General features: G+C 54.1%; 2 protein-coding genes across 6 annotated transcripts; both read right to left on the reverse strand.

Moving 5' to 3' along the window:
• Positions 1–1,816: 1,816 nt before the first annotated feature.
• On the reverse strand, positions 1,817–10,926 carry LOC119037970 (putative serpin A13). 4 transcript variants are annotated; one of them, XM_053666182.1, is made up of 5 exons: positions 10,796–10,923; positions 8,092–8,725; positions 6,453–6,723; positions 5,893–6,013; positions 1,817–2,272 (listed from the first exon to the last, which is right to left on the reverse strand). In XM_053666182.1, exons 2-5 carry the CDS (start codon positions 8,672–8,674, stop codon positions 2,063–2,065), a joined length of 1,185 nt encoding a protein of 394 aa, XP_053522157.1. In that variant the 5' UTR covers positions 8,675–8,725; positions 10,796–10,923; the 3' UTR covers positions 1,817–2,062. The 4 variants fall into 4 exon arrangements, with proteins under 4 accessions (XP_053522157.1, XP_036986273.2, XP_053522159.1 ...); XM_037130378.2 differs by having other exon boundaries at positions 8,092–8,691; positions 10,796–10,922; XM_053666184.1 differs by lacking the exon at positions 1,817–2,272 and adding an exon at positions 5,043–5,129 and having other exon boundaries at positions 8,092–8,691; positions 10,796–10,924.
• A 3,916-nt stretch (positions 10,927–14,842) lies between these two features.
• Positions 14,843–22,657, reverse strand: LOC119037946 (alpha-1-antichymotrypsin). Of its 2 annotated transcripts, none has more exons than XM_037130331.2 (5): positions 22,563–22,657; positions 20,033–20,686; positions 18,170–18,443; positions 16,331–16,478; positions 14,843–15,237 (listed from the first exon to the last, which is right to left on the reverse strand). In XM_037130331.2, the coding sequence occupies exons 2-5, from the start codon at positions 20,667–20,669 to the stop codon at positions 15,037–15,039; spliced, it is 1,260 nt and encodes a 419-aa protein (XP_036986226.2). In that variant the 5' UTR covers positions 20,670–20,686; positions 22,563–22,657; the 3' UTR covers positions 14,843–15,036. The 2 variants fall into 2 exon arrangements, with proteins under 2 accessions (XP_036986226.2, XP_036986225.2); XM_037130330.2 differs by having other exon boundaries at positions 22,559–22,632.
• Between the last annotated feature and the right edge of the window lie 2,091 nt (positions 22,658–24,748).

Here is a 24,748-nt window from a genome sequence, read left to right on the forward strand (position 1 = left end):
TCACCCCTTCTTCTAAACTAAGAGAACTCCCAATTTGGGTTGGGCGCTTGGCCATCCTAGATAGAAATGACATTTCTCTGCTTCTCTTGCAGCTATGTGTGCCATGTGACTAGATACTGGCCAAGGAGGAGAGCTGAAGAGATGCGTATAATTCATGGGTCATAGCTTTAAAGGGAGCGAGTTTGCCCTCATTTTCCCCTTGTCCCCTTCCTGCTGGCTGGAAGGTGGAGACACAGGTCAGTGATCTTCAAACACCTGGAAGAAGACAACACCCCAGGAACGGCAGGCCCGCAATTTAGAAGAAGCCAGGTTCCCCGATGACTGGGTGAACTAGAGCTACCACAGACACTGACACTTTTATATGAGGGCAAATCTTAAACTTCTCTCTCCTAAGCCACTGCCACAGGCAGGCCACCACTGGGTCCCCCCTTTAGGTGAAGCCCACTTTTCAGTTTAACACAGTCCCTACCATCCCGTATGTTTCCCCAACTCCACGGTCAGCTACTAAATTTGTGCTGTTATTTTTTCCCCCAATCCCTGCCTACTTCCTACCTGACCTCGTACACATTCTTTCAAATTTGGGGGCCCCCCACTGTCAACCCTCAAAAAACAAAATGTAAGAAGACACTCAGTTTCCAGTGCTTTGCGGCTGCTCACCATCTTTGTTGGGGATACTCTCAGTGGCTCTGGGGCCCCCCTTTCTGGAGAGGCCGACTTTACTGACTCATTGGTGCTTTGTCGGGCACCTTCCCACTTCAGAAGAGAATAAAGTCAGGAAGTTTTATTTCTGGCAGTAAATGTGGAATGAAGTATAATGAGATGGCACACCATGGCCCCTTGAGTGGCATCAGGGGGCTCTTTGTGCGTGCCTGCAGTCCCCGTCACCGTTCCCGGTGGCATCTCGAGAGCTGGGGGCAGGATTTGGTCTTGGGTGGGTCTGGCCCCCAAACCTATGTCACTCCTTCTGTGCAGTTGGAGACACAGGGACAGGAGCCAACTGACAGCCTAGGTCTTGGCTGCAATGACCGACGTGGAGCATAGCCCCCACAGTATGCCTAGAACGGGCAAAAAAGCCTTGGTTTGGGCACTTGTTGCCCCCCAAAATGCTCACTAACCGGTGACCCTAAAGCTAGCTTTGTCAGCAGGCCTCAAAGGGTGTTGCCAAATCGGTGCTTAGCCCCATGGATGCATCGAGGGGCCAGGGCCACTCCTCAGCCCTGCTGACCACATTGACTTAACCCCTCCTTGGGTCACAGAGACAGAGCATTTAGCACCCGCTGTTCCTCTGTGGTCATCGTGTGGTCAGCAGCCTCAGCATCCCGGGACCTTGTGGGGGGCACTGGACGTCAGACTCCAGCCCAGACCTGCTGAATCAAAGTCTGTTTTCCCCGAGATGCCAGGGGATTTGTGCACGCAAACAAGCAAGCAACTGATTTAGCAAAACAGACGAAAATGCAGAGTCCAGGCTTTGAAATAAACAGCCCCTGCATCCCAGCTGGGCCACGAACTGGCTGCGTGACCTTCAGCGTGTGCCTTGAGTTCTGAGCCTCCGCTAGAAGAAGGGAGAACTAATATCAGGTAGAACCACATGCGGTTGCCCTTTTGTGAGGTTAAGGGAAAAAAAGGTCAAATATAATCAGTCTCACATGGTTCAACCTGGTGCTTATCTTGTTAGGTTGTTGTGGAAATTAATTTCAACCTGAGATACACTGTACAACGCACCCGATGCACAGCAGATGTCCGCTCGGCGGCACCGCCTCGGCCCCCCTTACTGCCCTCACCCTGCAGGCCCCCCATGAAAACCACAGGACAGAGCCAGGGTGTACGAGCTTCTCATTAAACAAGGGGCTGTAGCAGAGGCTCCGGCGAGCAGGCTGGGGGACTTGCACAGCTGCAGGAAGCCTCTGCAGGGGTACCCACCACCTTCGCCACTTTGGAATATTTCCCATTGCACTTCCAGACGGAGAAGGAGCCCCGAACAGCCCGCCGAGGCCCCCAGGGCCCCACGGAAACTTGGATGCTAACGCTGCCCCCCACCCTGTATCCGGGCACATTCCACACTTCACCCCGACGGGTTTACAATCTTGCCCAGGAAGAGCAAGCTTCCTGTTTCCGTGTGGAAGGTCATCATCAGGAAGGGCCGACTGAACTCGGTGTCTGGGGAGGGTGTGGGGTCAAGGTCGGGGTGGGGCCCTGGAGTGAGCTGGATGCTGGTGGCGGCAGCGGCCTCGGCGCCCTCCTCATTCAGAGCCATCACAGCCTTGTGAGTGACCTGCGAGGAAAGTTCAGGCGTCGTCACCGGACCCCACAGGAGGGATCAACCAGACCTTGGCTTTCGTACCATTTTTTCCTAGTCCTTCACCGAACCCCACTCTTAGTCATTTGTTCTCTTACCAGCTCACCTATTCTCCATCTACCCTTTGGATTTGGAACTTACTGTCACCGACGTGTTAAGCATGTAATTCTTTGGACACTGTCATGCCTTCCCACCCCTGCACTAGGGTATACTTGTTCTGTTCTCTGCTCTGTCCCTGAACTTCATCTATGCCTGGGACCTTCCCTCACTCTATCAGCATGTCACCTTCATCATCGCCGCTGTCTGTGGAAGACCACCTCACCTGAAGTCAGAGGACCCGGCTCTCCCCACCCCTCAGACAGGGCCCAGGGCACCAGGTACCAGATGAAGACACCAAGGTCACACAGCCAGGACAGGACAAAGCCAGGGCTTGGACTTGGGTCTGTTTGACCTCAGAGCCCACACTCCCTCACTCACCTTCCATTGTCCCTTCTAGAATGTGTATAACAAGGAGGCCACAGGGACCCAGGGCCGTTCAAGAAAAAGAATTTAGGGACTTCCAGCCAAGATGGAGGCATAGCCTCCTCGCACAACCAAAAGAAGAACAACGACAAATTTTAAAAGAAAAAACAACCAGAACTGACAGAAAATCGAACTGTATGGAAGTCTGACAACCAAGGAGTTAAAGAAGAAACACTCACCCAGACTGGTAGGAGGGGCTGAAGTGGGCAGCTGGGCAGAGAGGACTCTTGGCAAGGCAGTGGCTGGAGGACCAGGTGGTCCCACATTTGTGTGTGGATAAACCGGGAGGAACAACTGGGGAGCGAGATAGACCATACAACCCAGGGTTCCAGCTCCGGGAAATAAAGCCTCAAAAACTCTGATCGAAAACACCTGTGGGGATTGAGCCCTGGCTGGTGTAGCTCAGTGGATTGAGCGCAGGCCTGCGAACCAGAAGGTCAAGATTTGATTCCCAGTCAGGGCACATGCCTGGTTTGCAGGCCAGTTCCCAGCGGGGGACACACAAGAGGCAACCATACATTGGTACTTCTCTCCCTCTCTCCTTCCTTTCCCCTCTAAAGATAAATAAAAAAATTAATCTTAAAAAAAAAAGAAAGAAAACGCCTGTGGGGGTTGAGGCAGCAGTTAGAGAAACTCCCAGCCTCACAGAAGAGTTTATTGGAGAGACCCACAGGGTCCCAGAGCATACACAAACCCACCCACACAGAAATCAGCACCAGAAGAACCCAATTTGCTTGTGAGTAGCAGGGGTAGTGACTGAAAGCTGGCAGAGAGCAGAGCAAATGGCACTGTCCCCTCTTGGACTCTCCCCCACATATAGCGTCACAAGGCAGTCACGTGGGTTGTCCCACCCTTAGGTGACCACCTAAGGCTCTGCCCATTATACATAATAGGCATGCCGAGACAAAAAATATGACCCAAATGAAAGAACAGTTCAAAGCTCCAGAAAAAATACAACAAAGGGGCAGAGATAACCAACCTATCAGGTGCGCAGTTCGAAACACTGTGATCAGGATGCTCCAGGAACTCACTGGATACTTCATTTAACAGCATAAAAAAGACCCAGGCAGCAACGAAGGTCACATTACGTGAAATAAAGAAAAATCTACAGGGAACCAACAGTGACGGGAAGGAAACCAGGACTCAGATCAACAGTTTGGAGCAGAAGGAAGAAAGAGACATTCAACCAGAACAGAATGAAGAAACAAGAATTCAGAAAAATGAGGAGAGGCCTAGGAACCTCTAGGACATCTTTAAATGTTTCAACATCTGAACCATAGGGGTACCAGGAGAAAAGGAAGAGCAAAAAACTGAAAACTTATTTGAAAAAAATAATGAAGGAGAACTTCACCAATCTGGCAAAGAAAATAGACTTCCAGGAAGTCAAGGAAGCTCAGAGAGTCCCACAGAAGTTGGGCCCAAGGAGGAACACACCAAGGCACATCATAATTACATTAGCCAAGATTAAAGATTAGGAGAGAATCTTAAAAGCAGCAAGAGAAAAGGAAACAGTGACCTACAAAGGAGTGCCCATTTAGACTACCAGCTAATTTCTCAAAAGAGACCTTACAGGCAAGAAGGGGCTGGAAAGAGGTATTCCAAGCCATGAAAGGCAAAGACCTACATCCAAGATTGCTCTGTCCAGCAAAGCTTTCATTTAGAATGGAAGGGCAGATAAAGTGCTTCTCAGACAAGGTCGAGTTTAAGGAGTTCATCATCACCAAGCTCTTATCATATGACATGTTAAAGGGACTTCCATAAGGAAAAGAAGGTAATAAAAAATATGAGCAGTAAACTGACAACAAACTCACAATTATTAACAACCAAACCTAAAAAGCAAAACAAAACAAAAACAAACTAAGCGAACAACTAGAACAGGAACATAATCACAGAAATGGAGATCACATGGAGGGTTAGCAGCAGCGGAGTTGGAAGAGGAGAGGGGGGAGAGGGTACAGAGAATAAGTAGCATAAATGGTAGGTAGAAAATAGACAAGGGGAGGTTAAGAATACTATAGGAAATGGAGAAGCCAAAGAACTTATATGTACAACCCATGGGCGTGGACTAAAGGAGGGGAATGAGGGTGGGAAGCGGTGTACAGGGTGGAGGGGAATAAAGGGGGGGGAGGAATAATTGTAATAGCATAATCAATAAAATATATTTAAAAAAATTTTAAGGACAAAAGAAAGAAAAAGGGTGTAGGCCTTTGATGTTAAATGACTTCAGTTGGCTCAAGTGCTGGCTGGACGTTAACTAGCAGTCGTGACCTGGGGTGGTTTTCTTAGCCTCTCTCAGCCTCAGTTGCCCCATCTGTGAAATGGGAATGACAGCATGCACCTCACCAACGTGCTGTGAGATGCAGGCATGGTGCCGGGCCCAGAGCAGTGCCCAGTGAGGCCTGGCACAGGTGGCGTGGAGGTGAGGCCGGCGGTGCTGTGAGCCCTAAGCTCTCCTTCCCACTTCCTCCTCCTGTGGTTCTCCCCGGGGGCTCCCAGCCCTGAACATTGCCTTCTGTTCTCGGTACTTTGGGCCAAGCTGACCTGTGCCCTTCCACAGATCTTTCTAAATCCTTCTAGAGCACAAGTATGGTCATGCTTAAAACCTCTGAGTCCATCCCTTTTGACCTCAAGATAGAGTTCAAGGGCGCCAGCATGGCTTCTGGGCCCTCTAGGTCCTCTGCTCCACCCAGAGGAGGGACTCTCAGTTTCCATGGCACTAGCGTCTCCTCCCCCTCAGGCTGGCCCCATGCTCCCCTCTCAGTCCCTCGACTCAGCTTGTCCAAGGCCCACGAGCAGGAGTGCCCTCCGGGGAGCTTCCTCTGCGTATCCATCCCTGCCTTCCCCGCCCTTGTCTGTCGCCTGAGGGTGGGAATGGGGACTTACTCCCGTGAGGCCCCCATGTCTTGGGTGGTAGGTGTGCAATAATATGGAATAAATGCAGAGAACACATGGCAACCTGAAAAGTTACAGAAACAGCAACACCCGTGTGTAAGAAGATACTGGATGTGTTCCCCCAGCAGTGGCCCAAAGACCTGGAGAGCCTGCCAGCACCCGGGACCCGATTCCCAGCTTACCCTAGAGATGTTCAGTGCAGGCTGCCCGGGGAGGCCTCCTCCCACCGTCTGTCGTGGGAGGAGCAGCTCCAGTCTGGAGGTGCTGGAAATGGAAAATTTGGGGAAATGGAAATCGAGTTCCCTGTGGAGAGAGAATGGGTTTGCTGTTGAAACCCCAGAAGGGTGGAAGGACCTCAGCCGCTCCGGCCTCCTCCCTCAACCAGCCACAGGCCTGCGGCCTCCTCACCCCCATCCCCACTCCCACCTCTGGTCTCTCTGCCCCTGGAGCCCCTCCTCTCAGAGAGAGACAGACAGCTTTGTTAAAGGGCATGCTGTCCCCCACTGTTTAACTCTGCCTATCACGGGGTCATGCAGCTGGCACCAGAGCTGGGACTAGAACCAGCCCCCCAACTTCTGGTCCAGTGTCCCTGACCAGGCCGCACCCCGATCCCTGCAGGGAGGCCAGGGCCAGTGCCCTGGGGCCGACAGTGCCCTGGGGTGACAGTGACTGAGGGCGCTGCGTGGTGACTGAACCAGGCGGCAGGGACCCGTCTCCCCAGCCCCCGCTGTGAGCCGTCTACCTTGTCCTGAGCAAACTGTCCCACTTGATGAGGGTTTCAGGCAGCAGGGCGTCTTCCAGCTGCCCCAGCGCGCCCCGCCTGGGGAAGACAAAGAAGGTGCTGGCGTCCCCGGCGTGGTCCATCTGCAGCACAGTGCACTGCAGCTCCGGGTCGTGGAGGAAGCGGTGGCGGGCCTTCTGCCGCATCATGGGCACCGGCACGGCCCTGTGCTCATCCACAAAGAACTCCTTGGGGCGGGTGGCCTGCAGGTCGAAGGGTGTCGCCCACCCAGCTGAGTGAGGGGAGAGAGAAGCCGATGTCACCTTGGAGAGAACTGAGAATGGGCTCGGGGGTCACGCACATGGCAGCCTGTGGGAGTGGGGAGTCCACAGCATGGGCGCCACACTCGGCCTCATAACTCCCTCTCGTCTTGTCCTGTATTACGTGGGTGACCCTGGGGCCCCAACCCTGGGCCACCTGAGCTTCCGTCTTCCATGTGTAAAATGGGGCTAAGCACCGTCACCCTGACGCGATACTGTTATGCTAGTGTAAACACTGTTTCACCCTCTGGTCTCCTTGGTCTCTTTCGCAGGTGGCGAATTTTAAAGGGAAACAACGTATCACGTGGTACAGGCTACTCTGAAAACATGCGGATCTGAGGGCGAGGCTCCGCCCCGCTTGCTGGTCTAAGGCAAGTGCCTCAGCTTGCACACTGTGCCTCAGCTTTCCCGTCTCTCAAGTGGACACAATAATAACCACCTTGTTCGGTCTCAAGGAGAATTCAATAAAAAATTAAATAAATAGGCACAGTGACCAGCATGATAATAGGGACTTTACACTTCGATTGTGTGTGTGCGTGTGTGCAAACACTCTTACAGAAAACATACGGTGAGTACTCATAGGCGTGTATTTGAGGAATGCCTTAGTGGCTCAGGCAAATCATTTCTTTTTAAAAACCTGTGTCCTCACCCGTGAAGTGGAAACGTTAATTTGAGCTCTGTATGTGACCTCCACGGGAAGACGTTGCGTGAGTTGGGAGCGCGAACACCCCCAGAGACCCGCAAAGCACCGCACAGTGCGGGAAGGACAGAATGCGTCTGCAGACTCAGACATGTGCCCTTACTGGCTGTTTCGGAAAAAATAAAGGGTCTCCCTGCCTTGGGGTTCTCCCTGCTGTAACCCATGCCTTCCGGGATCTGCCGGAAGAAGGGCACTCACGCTCCTCGACTGGGTGGCTTTCGAGGTTACTCGAAGTGGGGATCAGGGCCTCCTGCAGCAGAATAATCCTTGGGGGGAGGAAGAGGGCTGCTTCAAATGCAGGGTCTTGGGTCCCTGACTTACGTACCCCTTAAATCAGAATCTTTTGGGGATCAGTGCAGGACACCTGCATTTTAAACAAGTTCTTCGAGGAGTGCTTATGCACACTGAAGTTGGAAGAATTCTTTAAAAAAAAAAACCCCAATAAGTAGCATTAGAATGGGAAAGGTGATGAGTTCTCTGTCACTGGAGGCATTCAAGCAAAAAATGCCAAGGATTCGGTGGCCCTCCTATATTGAAGTCATCAGGGGAGGTTTTCTGGATGCTGTAAGGAGCAGGGCTGCGGTGTGACCGGAACCCACTCCCCAGAAGGGGATTTCACGTTGGATGTACACCATCTTACCTCTGAGGAGCACGTGATTCACGAGGACGGCTGCAGTTTCATTCCCAAGTTCCTCCACCCAGGCCCCAAGCTTCCCCTGGGTCTGCTTCTCTACATACTCATGGATGCATTTCTGGGCCTCCACTGGGTCCCGCCCAGCCCCGGGACCCAGGCCATGGAAACTGTGCTGGCCCACAGTCACGAGGAGCTGGGGGTCCTGCACAGGGAGCCGAAGCAGCAGGTCCTGGAAGGCCTCCTGGATCTCGGCCTCGGGCACCATGGTGAGGTTGAGCCCCAGGCTCTCCAGGAGCTGGACCCTGCTGACCGCAGGGGCCCCGAGGAACAGCGTGGCCAAGGCTGAGGAGATGCTCGCTGGGGAGAAGAGGATGTTCTCTCCAGGGGCCTTCAAAGCCAGCTGTCTGTAGAGGTTGAAGGCAAAGTCAATGTTGCTCACGGATATCTTGTGGCAGGGCAGGGCCGGCCTCGGAGGGACATCACGGGGGTCAGTGTCGACGGGATCGGAATCTTCTTGGCCAACCAGTGCCAGACAACGGCCCACAGCCACGAGCACAGGGACCAGCAGCCACCACCGAGGGGCCTCCATCCTCCGGTGTCCTCGGTCTGGAAACAGGTGCACAGGGGACAGCAGCGAGCGCTGCGATCACGATCACTGACAGTCACACAGTGTCCGCCCCGTGCCGGGCACCATGCAAATACTTCCCCGGCGTGTCCTCTCGCATCCTCACCACAGCCCAATGCGGGAGGCACTGTGTTGACAGCCCCATTGGACAGGTAAGAAAACAGAGGCCTGGAAAGGGTAAGGGATTCACCCAAGGTGGAATGATGGCAGGTGGTGGAGTGAGGACTTGAACCCCGAGCCTGCGAGAGGTGGGTTCACGAGGAGATGAGAGGAGCACCCGAGAGGACACCCTGTCTGAGCAGATGCGCTCACACCCTGCACCCCCGCTGGGAGCGCCCCGGCCCCAAAGGGCAGACGCGGGCGCTGGCTGTCCCCAGGGGCAGCAATCCTGAGTCGTCACAGGTCTCCAGTTGGCTGAATCTCCTCCAGCTGCTTCTGTGGCTTCGGAAGACACCCTCTGCCCTGGGTGGGGCGGTCCCCTGGGGTCCCCTCTCTCCCAGCACCTCCTTCCGGCTTGCACACAGAGAAGGGGTCTCATGGGACACTCTCAGAGCCCCTCCTCCAGCTGACCCCTCCTTCAAATCCTGGCTCTGGCCCACCCCAGGATGTGACATGGGGGTGCTCTCAGACTTGCAGAGAGCCCCCGAGAAGGGATAGGTCAGCAGGCCCCTCTCGGTGCCTAGAGGAGTCCTAGAGACCTGGGCTCGGCTCAGGCTCCGCTGTGACGTAGGAGCCCAGAGACAGAGCCACTGGTCAAGTGACTTGACCCCTCTGGGCCTCCGCTTTCTCTCTGCAGGATGATGCTAAGAACCCCATGTCCCAGGGTCTTAGAAAGTCAAAGCGCTCATGCCCCGAGCTGACCCTGCCCAGGGCCAGGAGCAGGCCGGGCCCCCGGAAGCAGTGGATATTATTACCCCAGAGAACCTGAGACCCCCCTCTAGTGATTCTGACTCAGCAGACCCATCGACCCTAGGATTTATTTTAGCGAGGGCCTGGTCTGACCCTGTTTGTCCACTCTGGGTTTGGGCAATTATTAACAGAATTAGTCATCATCCCACTGCCCTATCCTGCTTCTGAATTTTCCACATGACCTTGGGCAGTCCTGGGCCTTTCTAAACTTTAGTTTTTTCATCTGTCAGAGGGGAGGAATAACTGAAACTTGGCCTTGAGAAACACCTCATGGGTAAAAGGTTTGTTTCGTATTGTTTATTTATCAGCAGAGAAGAGACAGTTCTCCATTTGTCCATTTGCCCAGTAATTTGCTTTGGAGAATACCTTGGCTTTGATGAAAATTTGATGAAGAGTTCATTCCCTTATTCCATTTAACATTCATTCATTCATTCACTGAACAAACATCGACTGTAAGTCCGTCGGGACTTGAGCTACATGCTGGGGATGCAGGATGGATGAGACACAGTCGCTCCCCCAGGGAACTGGGGTTTGCTGGGGGCAGGCACACAAAATTCGTGCAGGCTGGTATGTGAGCAGGTCCCCCAAACCACAGAGCTTTCAAGCTGAGAAGAGGTCATGACCCAATGCAAGCATTGTGCAGACGGGAAAACTGAGGCCCAGAGAGAAGCGTGTTCTGTCGTGTGCTGGCTCATTCAACAGGGTCAGGAGGACATGAGGGATGGCAGCCTGGGCCCCGGCTGGAAGATGCTCGCCAGCCATTGGGAGGGACAGAAAAGCAGATTGCTGATTGCAGTCCCCCAAATAATGACAGTCAGAAGGGCTGCCTATGCAGGGTGAACAGGGAGCCTGCAGGAGGCAGGACGTTCCTGGAGGGCTCTCTGGAGGAGGCAGCCCCCGACCTGGGACTGGGAGATGGATCAGGAGAGAAGCAGGAAAAGGGGCTCAGCAGAGGGGAGAGCAGGCTCAAGGTCGTGGAGGCAAGGCGAGCCAGCACAGCTCCAGACTATTGTCTGCAGGTGAAGCTCTTGGAGCAGGAGGGGTGCACCTAAGTGTACATGGGTGCCTGCCCCTGTGTGTGTGCACACATGTGACTTGGGATGGGATAACGTGGGCAGATTCACCAAGCTGGCTGGGGGCCCCTGACTCCAGCCGAACCCACAGCCCCACACTCACCTGAAATCAAATGTTTTCTGTGAACCTTCAAAGGAGCTGGAGAGATTCAGCAGGCCTGCATGGCCCTGGGCACAAACATCTGTCCCTGTGGGGAGGATGGGGACGGGCTGGACTTTTGGGACTAAACGATTGGCTATACGGAGGCCGCCCTTGGCCCAAAATCAGTGCTCAGCTCAGCCAACAGCAAGGAGAACGACCTGCCCCTTTGCTCGCTTGTGTGGAAGCCTGTGCACAGGGAAGAGCTCTGGTGCACGGGGTTGGGGGGTACGGGGGGATCCCAGTCCTGGGGCTGAGTCTCAGTTCCACTCCTATTTGCAGCATGATGGTCTCCTGAGTCTCGGATTGCTCTTTGCCCCCCTTCCCACTCAAGGTCACCATGAAGGTTAAATCCAGTGATGCATGTGGACAGTCTGTAGATATGAGGAGAGACTGAGTCCCTTGGGGCTGTGCACCAGACTCTTTGGTTTCATGTGGTCATCTGACACGTACCTACGGATACCTACTTCCTCCCGAAGCTGTGTGTGGCACAGGACACAGCCCAAGTCACAGTTCTTGCCTCCCCGAATGTGGGCTGTGATTCTCTAAAACGTGCTTGCTGCTCAGTCTGCTTACAGTGTTTTCCAAGTTGTCGTGACTTCGGGAACATCAATAGACCTCGCCACTCATTGCAGCATAAGCAACAAAGTCCATATGTACTCACCAGCAAGAGAGCTTGCGAAACTGTCACAGCTCGGATACAATCTCTGTCCCAAGCTGGCTTGGTGGCAGGGAAGGTGCAAAGGTGACCTGTGGACTGAGCGCCCCGACAGGGCTTCTGCGGGCTCCTGGGTATGAGCCAGGCCCCGTTTTCTCCCAGATTTGTTTATTGTTGCTTTATTTTTATTCTCCTCATCTGCTGCCTGGACGCAGTCCCTTCTTGTTTGTTATCTGGGGATTTTCAATTCTCTGTCTTGATAGTTGCTCAAGGGAGTTACAACGGGGTCTTTTCATTCATCGCTCACTATGGAGCTCCCAGTGCATGCTGGGGAATAAGGCACAATCCTGCCCTCAAGGATTTTCTTTGTTTCAAATTTGGATTACGGAAGAATTCAAACATACGCAACAGTAGAAAGAATGCTGTAACGAACCTTCTGCCTCATCAGCAGTTAATAGCAACATGAGGACATCATTTCCTCCACGTATTTCCTGTCCCCTTTGGATTGTTTTAAAGCCAATCTTCAACATTTTATCTGTAAGAATGTGTAAAAATCCTCTCCAAGACAGTATGTATCACTCCTTTAAACACCCACAATTCATTACTATCATCGAATTTCAAGCCATTGTTTCCCTAATTGAGTTTCCTATTTTTTTTACAGTTGGTTTGCCCGAGTTAGGATGCAGACCGTGGCCACACGTGGCACTTAGTCACTGCAGCTGCCCCCCCCCGCCACGGGGGTGTGCTCCAGGGGCCCCAGTGGGTGCCTGAGCCATGGAGGGTACTGACCCCTAGGCTGTGCTTTCTCTTATACATCCAGACACAGGATGAAGTTTAATTTACAAATTAAAATAAAAGCTCAATCACAATGACCCAGAATAAAACAGAGCGCATGTAATAACACACCCTAAGAAAAGTCGGGTGACCGAGGTCTCTCTGTCAGACCACCCTGCTGTCCGGTCCGCGCCCTGCCCGCCTCCCACGATGAGGTAGCCCGCCAGGGCCTGTGCGAGGAGAGGCGTCTGCTGTTGGAGGCGTGACTGTGAGGTCACGGGTAGAAGATCTGCTCTTACTGTAGATTTCAGCATCGTCGGCGTATATATCATTTTCTTTCTTCTCAAGTTGAGAACTTTCACCTTTTCACCTAAAGGAAGGACTTGATGGATTCTCTGGGGCCTATACACATGGCCCGCATAGCGAGCGCCCTTACACTTGGGGGCCACTACGAAGTCAAATAAGGGGGACTGCAACACAGTACCACGACACTGAGCCACCACTGCACCCCATGGACCCATTCATTCACCACTTTACCCCGAAGTCCCGTCCCTGTCCCCTGGTTACTCTCCTCCTCGTCCTGGGGTGACACCTCCCTGCTGGTCCCCCCTGCCCTCCTCAGTGAGCGGCCCTTCCTTGGACAACCCCTCAGTGGAGCGTTGCCCTTCTCACACCCCATGAAACTCATTTTAGGGGCCCTCCTCCCCCTCACTGCTCACCTGCCCATCCCGGGGGCGTGAGTCCCGACTGCCCCCCACAGCCCAAATCTTCTTCTCCTGCACTCCGTGAACCCTGTGGCTGTCTCCTGGCAACCGTAGGGTTCTGCGTGTGTCCAAATCTGAATGTGCCAGCTGCTCCTCCTGGTGTCTTATCTCAGGGAACCCTTTGTCACCACCAGGAGCCTGACCTGAACGTGGGTTTTTCTGCTTTCTTCCCACGAGCACCCACGAGCCACACTGGCTCTCCTCACACCCTTCCGATCATCCCGTCTCTCCCTCTCCAGCTGGGACCTGCTCTTGCCTCGGTTCTTGCAACAGCGCCTCGAATGCGCAGCCCACGTTTTTGTCCCGGGCCCCGAGTCACTTCCATACCAGCCAGAGTCATTTTTCTAGTGTGCAAGTCAGCTCGGAGCGACTCTCTGTTTAAACTCCCTCCAGGCTACCTGTGGCTCTGAGGGACCACACCGGAGCCCTTTCTGAGCTGACCGGCCCTGAGGTCCAGAGGCCCCCTCCCGGCCCTTCCTCTCCTCAGCCTCACCATCTGTCCTTGCTCCGGAACTGCCCAACTTCTTCTGCTTTCTTGAAAATGCCCCCATCAGCCTTGGCTGGTGTGGCTCAGTGGATTGAACACAGGCCTGAAAACCAAAGGGTCGCTGGTTTGATTTCCAGCCAGGGCACATGCCTGGGTTGTAGATCAGGTCCCCAGTAGGAGGGCACATGAGAGGCAAACACACTTTCTTTCTCCCTCCCTTTTCCTCTCTAAAAATAAATTTAAAACATCTTTTAAAAAAATTATTAAAAAAGAGAAAATGCCCCCATCACTCTTTCTCCTGCCCAGAACCTTCTCCTCTCTGTTGCCTTAACCATCATCTACTCTTCCTCTGATTGTAGGACAGAAGTCATCTCCTCCAGGAAGCCTTTCCTGGCTTCCCCAGCTGAGTTTGGTGCTGTCTGAATCTCAGCCTCAAGGGTTTTTTTCCATAATATCTTGCCCATCAGGTCGTAAGTCCCACGAGGGCTGTCGCTGTGATAATCTTTAAGGGCAGAATCGCTCTGTGGTTTAGCGTGTTCCAGAGACATCAAGCATGTTGGGAGAACATCCTGCCGGCAAGAACTACTGGCTGTGTGGCCTTGGGTGGGGGAGTCACCGAGCCTGTGTTCTGCAGCTTCCTCATCCATTAAATGAGACTGATAATATAGCACCTCTCTCACAGGGTCGTCACAAGGACTAAAGGAGTTATTCGGGGTAGAGGTCTCAGCAGCTTGCCTGGCAGGAAGATCTCAACTGTGCATTCATCCCTGTTAATGTCTTTGCTGGTGCTGGTGTGACCCCCAGAGATCACACAGTTTCAGACCACGTCAGAGCTGTGAGCGACTGCGTGATCGCTTTTAAGCAGGTGCGTGTTTCCTGCTCATTTGTTCCCACGCCCTCACTCTGGTTGCTGGGGGGACTCTGTGTCAGGGGGAGCACTCAGAACTGGGAACCTAGAAAACAGCCACTCTTCCCAGGCTGGGCGGTGCCGGGAGGGCAGAAGGGGGACATCCTCAAAGACAGAAGGCCCAGCTCGGCTGCAGGAGCATGGGGTCCAGGGCCCGTGCCAGCTGTGGTGGGGGTGGGGAGCCCCTGCAAATGTCAGCACATCGTCAGATCCTGAGGGAGGGAAAGCGCGACACTGGAACTGGGGACCAGAGAGCCCACAGAAGTAGGAATTGCACAGCAGGTCCCCCTCTGGGTCCTGGCCAGGCTGCTGAAGGTGAAGGCCTGGGCCGGGGGGCCGAGCCCAGGAGGGAGGTCTGGGGGCTCGGTCCTGCGCATGGGCAGCTGGCAGATCAGGGCAGAAAGGCACAAGGAGCACACCCAGTCCAAAGAAGATGGTTTATTGCCACCGGAAAGTCTCAGAGTCCCCAGATGAAGAGTCCACAGACTTCCCTTGCGTGTAGGAGCCACCAGGCAGAGTCACTGGCACCTTCTCGAGAATGAGTGAGCAGGGCCAGGCTGTACCCAGAGCCCCGGGCGCCCTCAGAGGGAATGCCCCTCCACCTGGAGAGGAGCACTAGGCTTCCTTGGGGTTAACGACTTTGGCGAAAAAGAGGACGTTCTGGGTGTCCTTGGAAAGTATGGCTAACAGGAAGGGCCTGTTGAATTCCACTCTGATATCTGGGATTCTAAGGGACAGGAGGGCAAGACCAATGGCTGTGGCTGCAGCTGCTTCCGTGCCGTTCTCGGCCACGTCGATCAGGGTCCTGTGGACCACCTGTGAGAACAGCAGGGCGTTACCCACCAGCGGCAGGGGAAGCAGGAGAGAAGCAGCCTGCTTGCCACCTCTGCGGGGACGGACACTCACCGAGCACCTACCTCTGACCTGTCACCATGCCGGTGTCACCTTGTTGAGTGTGTCCGTCCCTCCCAACAACCCTGCCAGCTAGTTTTGCACAGTTCTGCTGTGCAGGTGTGCAAATTGAGGCTTGCGGCTGAGAGCGACATGCCCAGAGTAAAGACTAGGGGCACCCTGACCTGGGCTCCCCTCTGAGCCCAGAGGCCGTGCTGCCCCCTCCCAAACACCGCCTCTTTAGCAGGGAGGGACAAGGGTGATGTAAGGCATTTTCCCTGCAAGCAACTTTCCAGCAGCCCCTCCACCCAGACTGCATGGGGAGAGGGCAGAGAGTGGGGCTGGCTCTGCTTTCTGCCCCTCTTCTGCCCCAGCTCAAATGTCCTCAGGGCCTTTGGCTACTTTGCATAGAATGCAGCTTCACAACCTTGGGCCACACAGCTCCCCACCCCCACTCCCACCCACGTCCTTCCATGGCCACGCCCTTTGGAAGGTGGGGGCAGAGGAGAGTGGAGGGCTGCCTGGCCCCTCCCCTTTCCTTTGACTGCTCTGCTTCTAGGAACACAGTGCAGGGGTGCCCAGTCTCCCCCGCTTTGCGTAGTGTGTCTCCATCGCAGTTGCCCTATAGCCATTGTTGCTGCCTGCGGCCTCTTACCTGCTCTGCTGGGCACTGCCCACGGGCCAAGACTTACCACCCCTTGTTACCGATAAAAAGACCAAGGGGAAGAGGACTTTAACTATTTGCCCCAGAGGCAGCAAAAGGCAGAGTCCAGGATGGGATCCACTGCGGGCTCTTCCCTTGACCAGCTTCTGTCACTTGACTCTGGAGGGCTGCGGGGACCAGCCCCCAGTGCTGTTATAACCCAGTGCTCAGGGGGGCTCCACCAAGCCCCAGGGTGGGAGACTGGCTAATGAGAAATGCATTTCCATATGCAAAGTCGAGGCTCCCCAGACGCTGCCTGGCCCTCGCATCCCACTCCCACACGGAGGGCGAGTTGTCCAAACTGTGAAGGCTCACCTGAGTGACCATCAGGCCCTTGGTCCCTGTGACCCCTGACAGGTCAGCCTCTGTGGTGAAGACTTGCCTCATGCCCAGCTGAGAAAGTACGTCTTTCAGATTGTAGTTGCTGGAGACGGAAAACTTTGGCAGGAAGATGTCTATCGATCTAGAAAATGGGGAAAATGAATTCGAACATCTGCTTTCCCGGCGCCCACCTGCCTCTCACCTCACAGTGTACTCTTCCCTGGTTTCTCTCCAACCACCCCCTTCTTGCTGGAAATAAGTGCTTCTTTCCTTCCTCTCTTGACCCTGTGCTTATTCTTCTTAATTCGTTATTATCCACTCGAGTCGGCAGTGCCTGGCTGTATGCCGGAGCTGGGGCTGGAGCTGGGGCCGGGGCGGGGCATGCACCTGGCCCTCGCCCCCCCCCTGCAAGTGTGCAGTGTAGTGGGACTCACAGTCACCCAGCAGAGATCTCATATTGTGCTGGGTGACTGTGCTGCAGCAGCTGGCTCCGTGGGCACCGGGAAGGCTTCCTGCAGGAGGTGACAGCAATCCTGGGTCCCAAAGGAGGAGATAGAGCTAGCTGGGTGAAAGGAGGGCAGGAGGCAGATTCGTGAACTTACAGGGGAAGAAAATGGGAATCCTTCATGACACGGAGGCTGCAGAGGGCAGAGTGAGGGGTCAGGCAGGGGCCAGGAGAAGGGCATGAGGGCCTGGGGTCCAAATTCGAAGGGCTTTGGAGAGCCCAAAGTAACTGAAGGCCCCCGTCTTGCCTCCCCAGTGAGCTCCTTGAGAGCAGGGGCTGCTTCTGCTTCTGAGCGGAGCTACCGGAGGTTCTTGGGGCCAGAGGTGATCACTCCAGCCTCTGAGGTTCCCTCTCTCATTGTTTCTATGTCTCTAAGACTTTTGTCATGGCGAGTGTCATCTTCACAGCTGCCAAATACGAGGACACTATGTCTTACGTTAAACTCTGAGTCCCGTGGGAGCAGGGACCTGATCTACCAACACTCTCTGTCACTAACTCTGCTCCAGCCACTCAGGGCTGTCTGATCCTTGAACCTTGTTCCCAACCTGGAGGCTGCGCACTGGCTGTTCCCTCTGCCTGGAATGCTTTTCCCCAACATATCCGCATGGCTGAGTGCCTCACCTCTGTCATGTTGATACTCAAATTTTACCTAAAATTTAAAATCACAAACTACCTTCCAGTCCAGTTTTCTTAACCCCTTTACCTTAAACCTACTATTTCTCATTCTCATTTCTTACCCTTTGACACACCAAATAATTTACTTATTATGTTTATCTAATGTCTCTCCCCCGACTATAAGGCCAGCTCCACGAGGCCATGGGATTTTGTGTTTTATTTGCTGATATACCCTCAGGCTCTAAAGTAGTGCATGGCACACAGTAGGTGCTTGTTTAACCATTCCACAAATGCTGAATGGATGAATGAATGAATGACTGTAATAGCCAGTGCAAAGCTGCCTCTTAGAGCCTGTCTCATACCTGCCCTTGACCGATCACACTTCAGCCCGCCCCCTCGGCCCCCAGAAGGCTGAGACAAGGACAGAACTCATGGGAATGTTGGGGGCTGGGTTGAGGCCCCCTGGGACTTAGAGAGAGTATGTTCCAGTCTGAGGAAGCCTCAGCCCCTGCCCCACCCAGTGTTATCATCTTACAGAAGAAAAACAGACCAGGCCCAAAGCCGCACAGGCAGCAAAGGGCGAGGCAATCCCACCCGACGCCTGTCCCACCATTGCACACCCACCCTGGACCTCGGCGAGGCCTGAGTGGAGAGGGGACAGGGAGCTGGGGAAGAGTGGGCACGGCCGACGGCCCTGGGTCCCGGGTAGGCACCTCGTCTGCAGCGAACCCCTCCACCTCGTCAGCGTCTCCGGGAGCAGCGCGGCTTCCACCTCCTTCATCTTGCCCTGGTCCGGGAGGATGAGGAGCATGCTGTCATTGCTGGTGTACCGCAGCTCCACCACCGTGCAGGCCAGCTCCTCGTCCCGGAAGTAGGGCGTGCGCAGGCCCTCCAGACTCATCATGGGCACCTTCACCGACTTCCTCTTACTCAGGTAGAACTTGGACTCGGCAGTGTCGTTGGGGTCAAAGGGTGTCATCCACTTGGCTAGAGGCAGAGGGAGCAGTGGGAGAACTCAGCAAATGCAAGGGCTGCTGCCCTGCCTCCGCACCTTCACTGCTCTGGTGGCCTGGGCAGGGAGGACAGTCCGCCCCCCAACAGCCGGGCCACAGCTCCTCTTAGGGATGGTTTGCAAAAACACCTGGACAGGTGGAGAAGCCGCACGGGTGAGGGTCAGGAAGGGGGCCGTGAACCGAAGGCCTGGTTAATCGTGCTCAGCGAGAAACCCACAGGGATCTGGGCACAGGAAAGGCCGCCGAGAACCTGGGCCACAGGAAGTGGGGAGGGGCACAGTGACACTGTGGCAGCCTGGGCCTGGGAAGAGATGGGGACCCCTGACCACTTACAAAGCCACACCAATTGTTCATCACCGGCACTGCAAGATGGCACATGTGCCTGGAGCTTGCAAAACAGACAGAGGCATCGGCACACTGGGAACCCAGAGGGCTAGGCCAAGTTCACCTGAGGACAGGAGCCCCGGTCTGCCCCCCACCCCCCAGGTGGGTGGAGCTTCCTGAGGAGATTATCCCCAAACAGAGATCTGGGGCTTCCTTGGAAATGTGTGGCCACTTCTACGGTCCCCTTTGTTTTCCACCCCTGCATGTCCCCATGTCCCCTTTGTTAGAGGCAGGAAAGGAGGGAGAAGATGGATCAGCTGGCATGTCCCTGGGTAGGAGAATTTGGAGGAGAGAGTCCCAGGGTTGGGCAGGGTGGCAGGAAGGAAAAGCACAGGAAACTCAAAGACCGAACGCAACACGCCAAGCCTGGCTCAGTTTCACAGAGAAGCTCGCTTCCACGTCCTCATGAGCAGATGAAAACGGGCCCCGGACGGCTTGCCCGGGCCTCGGCCAGGAGCTCCTGGCACAGGGCTTTCTCGGTGACTCTCTTGGTGGCTCTCTACAGCTCAGGTGTGTCAGGTACCTCACCGCCCTCTGGCTCAGTGATCGCGCTCTGCGTCCTGTCAAGCTTTTGTCCCCATAGGGACTGTTGGCTCCAGAAGACAGAATCTCTCTGCTCACACTCCGCCCCTTCGAAACTTCTGGGACACGAGGTTCGCACTTCTCGCAAACCCTTATAAGGGATTGGTCACGCGGCCCACTGGGAAGGGGTCCTGTCTTGGATAGTGCCCTCCCCAAGGCTCGTCCCAGCTGGTGGCCACACCATGTCCACCCTTAAGATTATAGGACAGCACAGTCGCAGAACCAGGCATGGCCTGACTCCTTAGAGGCTATCTTCCTATGGAGATGGCCACCAGTCCTGCAGGGATCCCCTGTGCCATCTAAATCCACCCAGGAGCAATTTGGAAGGGACACGTTTAAGTCAGAATAAAAGGTACCACCCTGGCTCAGATGAAGCGTTAATGGGCTCCCCCACAGTTATGTCCTGGAATGAGCAGCTGATGTGGGAAACCCCAGGAGAAGATGGGGCCACGGTGCCCCTGGCCACACACACAAGCCAAGGGCACCCTCCTCAATAGCAGTCTCCCTAACAACGCAGGTCACTGAGCCTGGACCGCAACAGCCCTGACAGCTCAGAAACAAAGTCTGTTTCCTTCCGAACCCCAGGCCAGCACCCACCTCTAAAGAAGATGTAGTTCACAAGGATCATCACTGTTCTTGCCTGAAGGCTCTTGATCAAACCCACAATTTTCCCCTGGGTCTTCTTTTCCACATAGTCATTGATGAGCTTCTTGGCAGCGACAGTGTCCTGGAAGTTGGTGGAGAAAGCCTCAGAGGCGTACAGCGCGTTGGCATCATTCCTGAACTTGTCCAGCAGCTCCAGCTTCTCATGGACGAACATGGCATTGCCCACACTCAGATGCAGCTGGTTGCTGGCTTGGCTGAGGGCATGCAGGAGGTGCTGGAAGCCCTGGTGGATCTCTGTCTCAGAGGTCTCCGTGAGGTTGAACTTGAGGCCTCTGAGGATCTCTGTCAGGGTGGTATCACGGGCCCCCAGGGAGAGGAAGGCCAAGGCCATGGAGATGCTCATCGGGGAAAAGACGACATTCTTAGTGGGGTCCTTCAAAGCCAACTGCCTGTAGAGGCTGAAGGCAAAGTCAGTGTTGCTGGAGGCAAATCTGAGGAGGTCCACAGGCGTCTCCTTATGTTGGCCCTCCTGGGTCACATTCGTACGGTCTGGCACGCCCCCCGGGAGGCCATGGACAGTGGGGCAGAGCCCAGCCACCAGCAGCCCCAGAGCCAGAAGGAATGACATCTCTTTTGCCCTTGACTCTGAAAAACAAAGCTCCTTTAAGTCTCAGAGGGCCAGGTGGTACTCTGACCGCCTCCCACTGCCCCACACAGCCTGCTTTCTGCTCCGTGCCCCTGCAAGCTTCGTGGCCGTGACCTCCCAGGCATCGGCTATCTCCCAGGCACCCAACACACATAATCATGCTCTGTACTCCTTCTCACTTTTTAAGGCAAGTACTGTAATTATTGCTATTTTCTTCCAGCGGAGAAACTGGGCACAGAGAGATGAAGGGGCCCACCCAGGGTCACACAGCAAGCAAGTGGCAGAGCGGAGGTGAGCAGCTTGGTTTGCCAGGTTCCGGTGGGGAAGCTAGCGATGGGTGTGAATTGCTGCTGGTCAGAATGCACCCTTCACTCCTGCTTGGCGAGCAGACACCAGTCAGAGGGAACAAGAACGTCAGGCTCCTCTTCCTGTATGTCTCTGGTCCACCCCCTAAGTAGAACCCCGGGAAGGAGCCCTGGGCCACAGCCCCGTGCTGGGCTTTCGACGACAAGCTGTGGGCAGGTGCTCCCTGCGTGGTGGCTGGCCGCAGTGAGGGCTCCTTTAGAGAGGGCTTGGAAGGCCAAGCTGCAGCGAGGTGGCCCTGGGGAGGGTCGGTGCCAAGGCCCCAAAAAGGAAGCACATTCTTTTCAGCCTCTGCCTAGTTGATAGCAGGTAATTTTTTTCTCCCTTTTCTACCAAATGCCTGGAAAGGAATCCTGGTGGGGAGAAAGCAGTGTGGGCTTCAGCATCACAGAGGCCTGGACTTCATTTTGGAGGTCCAGGATTTCATTTTGGCCACTTGTGATGGCTGGGTGGTGATGAGCAAGTGACTGAACCTCTCTGAGCCTCAATTCCCGTGTCAATCAATAGGCTGAGAAGCTCAGGAGGACAAGGGGCCTGGCTCCTGCCTGAGAGGTGCTCAAGGGATGTTATCACCTCCCACAGGCTCACTGGGAAACCACGGGCCAGAGCTACGATTCCACGGGAGGAGAGAATGAAGCCGCGGAGGAGCAGAGCGAGGTGGGTGCAAAGCTCGGGACTGAAGCAAACAGGGTTATTTAGCTTCAGCCTCCACTCACTCAGCTCCCGAGTCCAGAGGCCAATAGGGCGGTGAGGAGGGGAGGGAAGGAGAGGGGACTGTGAGTTGAGCTGATTATCATTCAGGAGGCAGTGGAACCCCCTTTGGACAAGCCCTGGGGCAGAGGCAGTTCAATTGCCTCAATTGTTTACTCTCTGGGTTATGTAACCATTCATTTCTTAGGAAAAGAGTTAAACCTTTTTCCTCCCCAAAAATTACTTCTGGAGAAAGACTTGTCTGTTCGAGCAAATTGGCAGGCCGGCTCCATTTCTGAGCAGCCTTTTAGGTGGCGGGACAGCAACCTGCTGGTCCATTTGGCTGGTGGGAGTGCTGGGTACAAGGTGGCGGGGCGGGAGTGAGGGGGGGCGCTGGAACCCAGGGACAGCCCCCACTGAGTCCCTGTGGCCTCTGCCCAGAGGGACCTAGTGCAATAATTCTGTCTGCAGCCCCTCGGAGAGCAGCACCCTGCACCAGGAGAGGGGAGACCCTGTCCTGAGGGTAGGTGGATACGTAGCTCCGTGGGGTACGTGGCTGACTCAAAGCAGAGTCCAAGTGTCAGGCACAGAAATGGCCCTAGACACCCTCGTGGTATGTCCACCCGTTTGCAGGTGTAAAACTCCGACCCAGACAGCGGACGGTCCTCAGAGGGCACCGGGACTGGCTCCCCGCACTCTGGCACACCTCCTCTTGGCTCCCCCCCTCCGCACAACCCACGATGACTCTAGGTCAAGACCTAGAACCACCCTGGAAAAGTGGATTCCTTTGCTCCCAGTAGGGCAGCATCAGGGATTACCTGCCTCGGAGAGCTGGGTGTAGTGAGAGGATGTCCAAGCCGCCTGTCCAGGTGCTGGATCCTCCTGGGTGAGAACGTGTATTTATCCCTGCACAGGGCTCCTCCCCTTCCTTGGGCAATGTTGGCAGGGAACTCCAGTGCCCTCTTTGCGGACTGGAAATTACCAGCTGAGTGTTTCCGGCAACATGCGCTTACCAGACCTACTCAAATAATCCAGTTCTGGGTACAACTAAGTTTTTGTCTCTTAAAACAAAACAAAACCTTCCCTTGGTTAGTGTTTTCCTTGTTTATGAAATATTCATTGAGGAACAGGTGAAAAGCCAGAAAAATACAAGAAGGACATTGTAAACTATTTCCCAGAATATTATCACCCGTGGAAAGTCCCAGCTAAGCTCTGTTGAAGGTCTCATATCATTTTTCTTTGGTGTGTGTGTGCCGGTGTGTGTGATGACTCACCACACAGAAACTCAGATATATTTTTTAAAAAGATAGCACTGTCTTTATAGCTCAGTTTGCATGCCGAGGCATCTCTCCGCAATTCCCAGAGATGTGAGTCTAAGGGCCCCATGCGTATGGAGAGCCCGTGTGTCCTGGGGGCCACCGGTCCCCAGCCCCATCTGTCTTTGGGGGCTTCTCTGCACTACAGACTCACCCTAAGAGCTGGTTTTCCCTCATCCCTGACCTGGAGGTCTCCTCAGGTCTCTCTCTGAGCTAATCCCAGGCCTTCCTTGGGCTCGTGGGGAAAACCTCCCCCCAGTCCCTCATCACCACAACCCTCCATCTGTGGCATCTCTGACAAACCTCTGAGGAGGCCACACACAGGGCGCAGTATGGAAACTGCTGGGTTATGGGGAGGGCATGGCTCCGGCATGAGGAAAAACTGGATTCTGAAGGTACCAATTACCAGCCATGTGACCTCAGGAGATTTACTGGAAATCCTTCAGTCTTAATTCCCTCCTCTGCGGAGCACAGGTAAGTTTCCCTGACAGGACGGTTATAAAGTTCAAGTGAAATCATACTAAATGTAAGCCCTGTTAGGACCAGATTTTTGTCTGTTGGTTTTGTGCAATGCTGAGTCCTTAATAAGTATTTGTTGACTGTAACGCACTGAGATGACCAAGAAGAGTTTGGCCTCATCCTCCCTGAAATGGTGACTTATGTCCTCCTAGACTCTAACCGTTTTCAGAATGGAATACATATTTTTAAGTTACACAGAATTCCGAAGAAACAGTGGCCAAACAAGACTTGATGGAGGCAGTGGGTTGACCTGGTGGCTCCACATTGGGAGGAACCCAGGCTCCTTCCATCTTGTTGTTCTGCCATTCCTGGTGTTTGTTTTGCCAGGTCCAAGACAGCCGATTGCTATGTTCACCTCCAGTTAATAGGAAGGAAAAGAGGGGAAGGGAAAGGTGTATTCTTTTATTTGAAGGGAACAATCTATAATATATATGTCACCTATGTTATTTCCGTTTGTGTGCCACTGGCCCGAGCTTGGTCACATTGCCACATCTAGCTGCAAGGGAGGCTGTGCAGTGTAGCCAATATTCTATATTATGTAGCCATGAGCCAGCTTAAAATTGGGGGTTCTTAAAATTTGGGGGTCAAGAGAAAAGATAGATAAAAATGGACATTGGGCATGACTAATAATCTTGCACCAACATGTACCTGAGTGTTCCCAAATTCTTCAGCCCAAGGAGAGCCATCACTTTCTTTAAAACTGAACTGACTTAGTGTGAAGGGAGAAAATTTTCTACCTCCCCCAAATACCTCTGAGGATGCTCATCGGGGGCTGACATGTCCTGGGCCATCTGTCGTCTGGAGCTCCAGACTGATGCTCCAAGCCATGTGCACTATACCTCTTGCCACCTCTCAGCCTCTTCTCTGGGCTCTTACAGCCTTCCTCAGTCTGCTTTGCCCCAAGCACCAGTACAGGCCCTTCAGTTCTGCAGCGATGTTCATACAAGGATGGCCATGTCAGTGTTCTCTATGGTCTGGTGAGAGCATAAGGGAATTACAGCAGGAAAAGAGAAGCAAAACTAAGGTAAGATGCTATTATTCCAGAACCCACTGGCTTCTCCTCTAGCATTATCCTTTCCTAGTTATCTCTCTTACTGGCCACCAAGGCTGCAGTATCACTGGAGACAGTCTTGTGGTCACTAGTTCTTTGAGAATATTCTTTCCTCTGAATCA

This window comes from Artibeus jamaicensis, unplaced genomic scaffold (assembly GCF_021234435.1).
Source record: "Artibeus jamaicensis isolate MK-2021 breed Jamaican fruit bat unplaced genomic scaffold, CSHL_Jam_final contig_444, whole genome shotgun sequence".
NCBI lineage: Eukaryota > Metazoa > Chordata > Mammalia > Chiroptera > Phyllostomidae > Artibeus > Artibeus jamaicensis.

Bases quoted from the DNA above. Each gene is read 5' to 3' on its own strand.
- LOC119037970 (XM_053666182.1), bottom strand. From the start codon at position 8,674: ATGGAGGCCCCTCGGTGGTGGCTGCTGGTCCCTGTGCTCGTGGCTGTG. The intron at 6,724-8,091 runs GTAAGATGGTGT...CCCCTCACTCAG, and splicing joins GAATCACGTGCTCCTCAGAG to CTGGGTGGGCGACACCCTTC. The intron at 6,014-6,452 runs GTAGACGGCTCA...CTCTCTCCACAG, and splicing joins GACAGTTTGCTCAGGACAAG to GGAACTCGATTTCCATTTCC.
- LOC119037946 (XM_037130331.2), bottom strand. From the start codon at position 20,669: ATGTCATTCCTTCTGGCTCTGGGGCTGCTGGTGGCTGGGCTCTGCCCC. The intron at 16,479-18,169 runs GTGCCTACCCGG...CCCATTTTCTAG, and splicing joins AGGGGTTCGCTGCAGACGAG to ATCGATAGACATCTTCCTGC. The intron at 15,238-16,330 runs GTGAGCCTTCAC...CTGTTCTCACAG, and splicing joins AGGGCCTGATGGTCACTCAG to GTGGTCCACAGGACCCTGAT.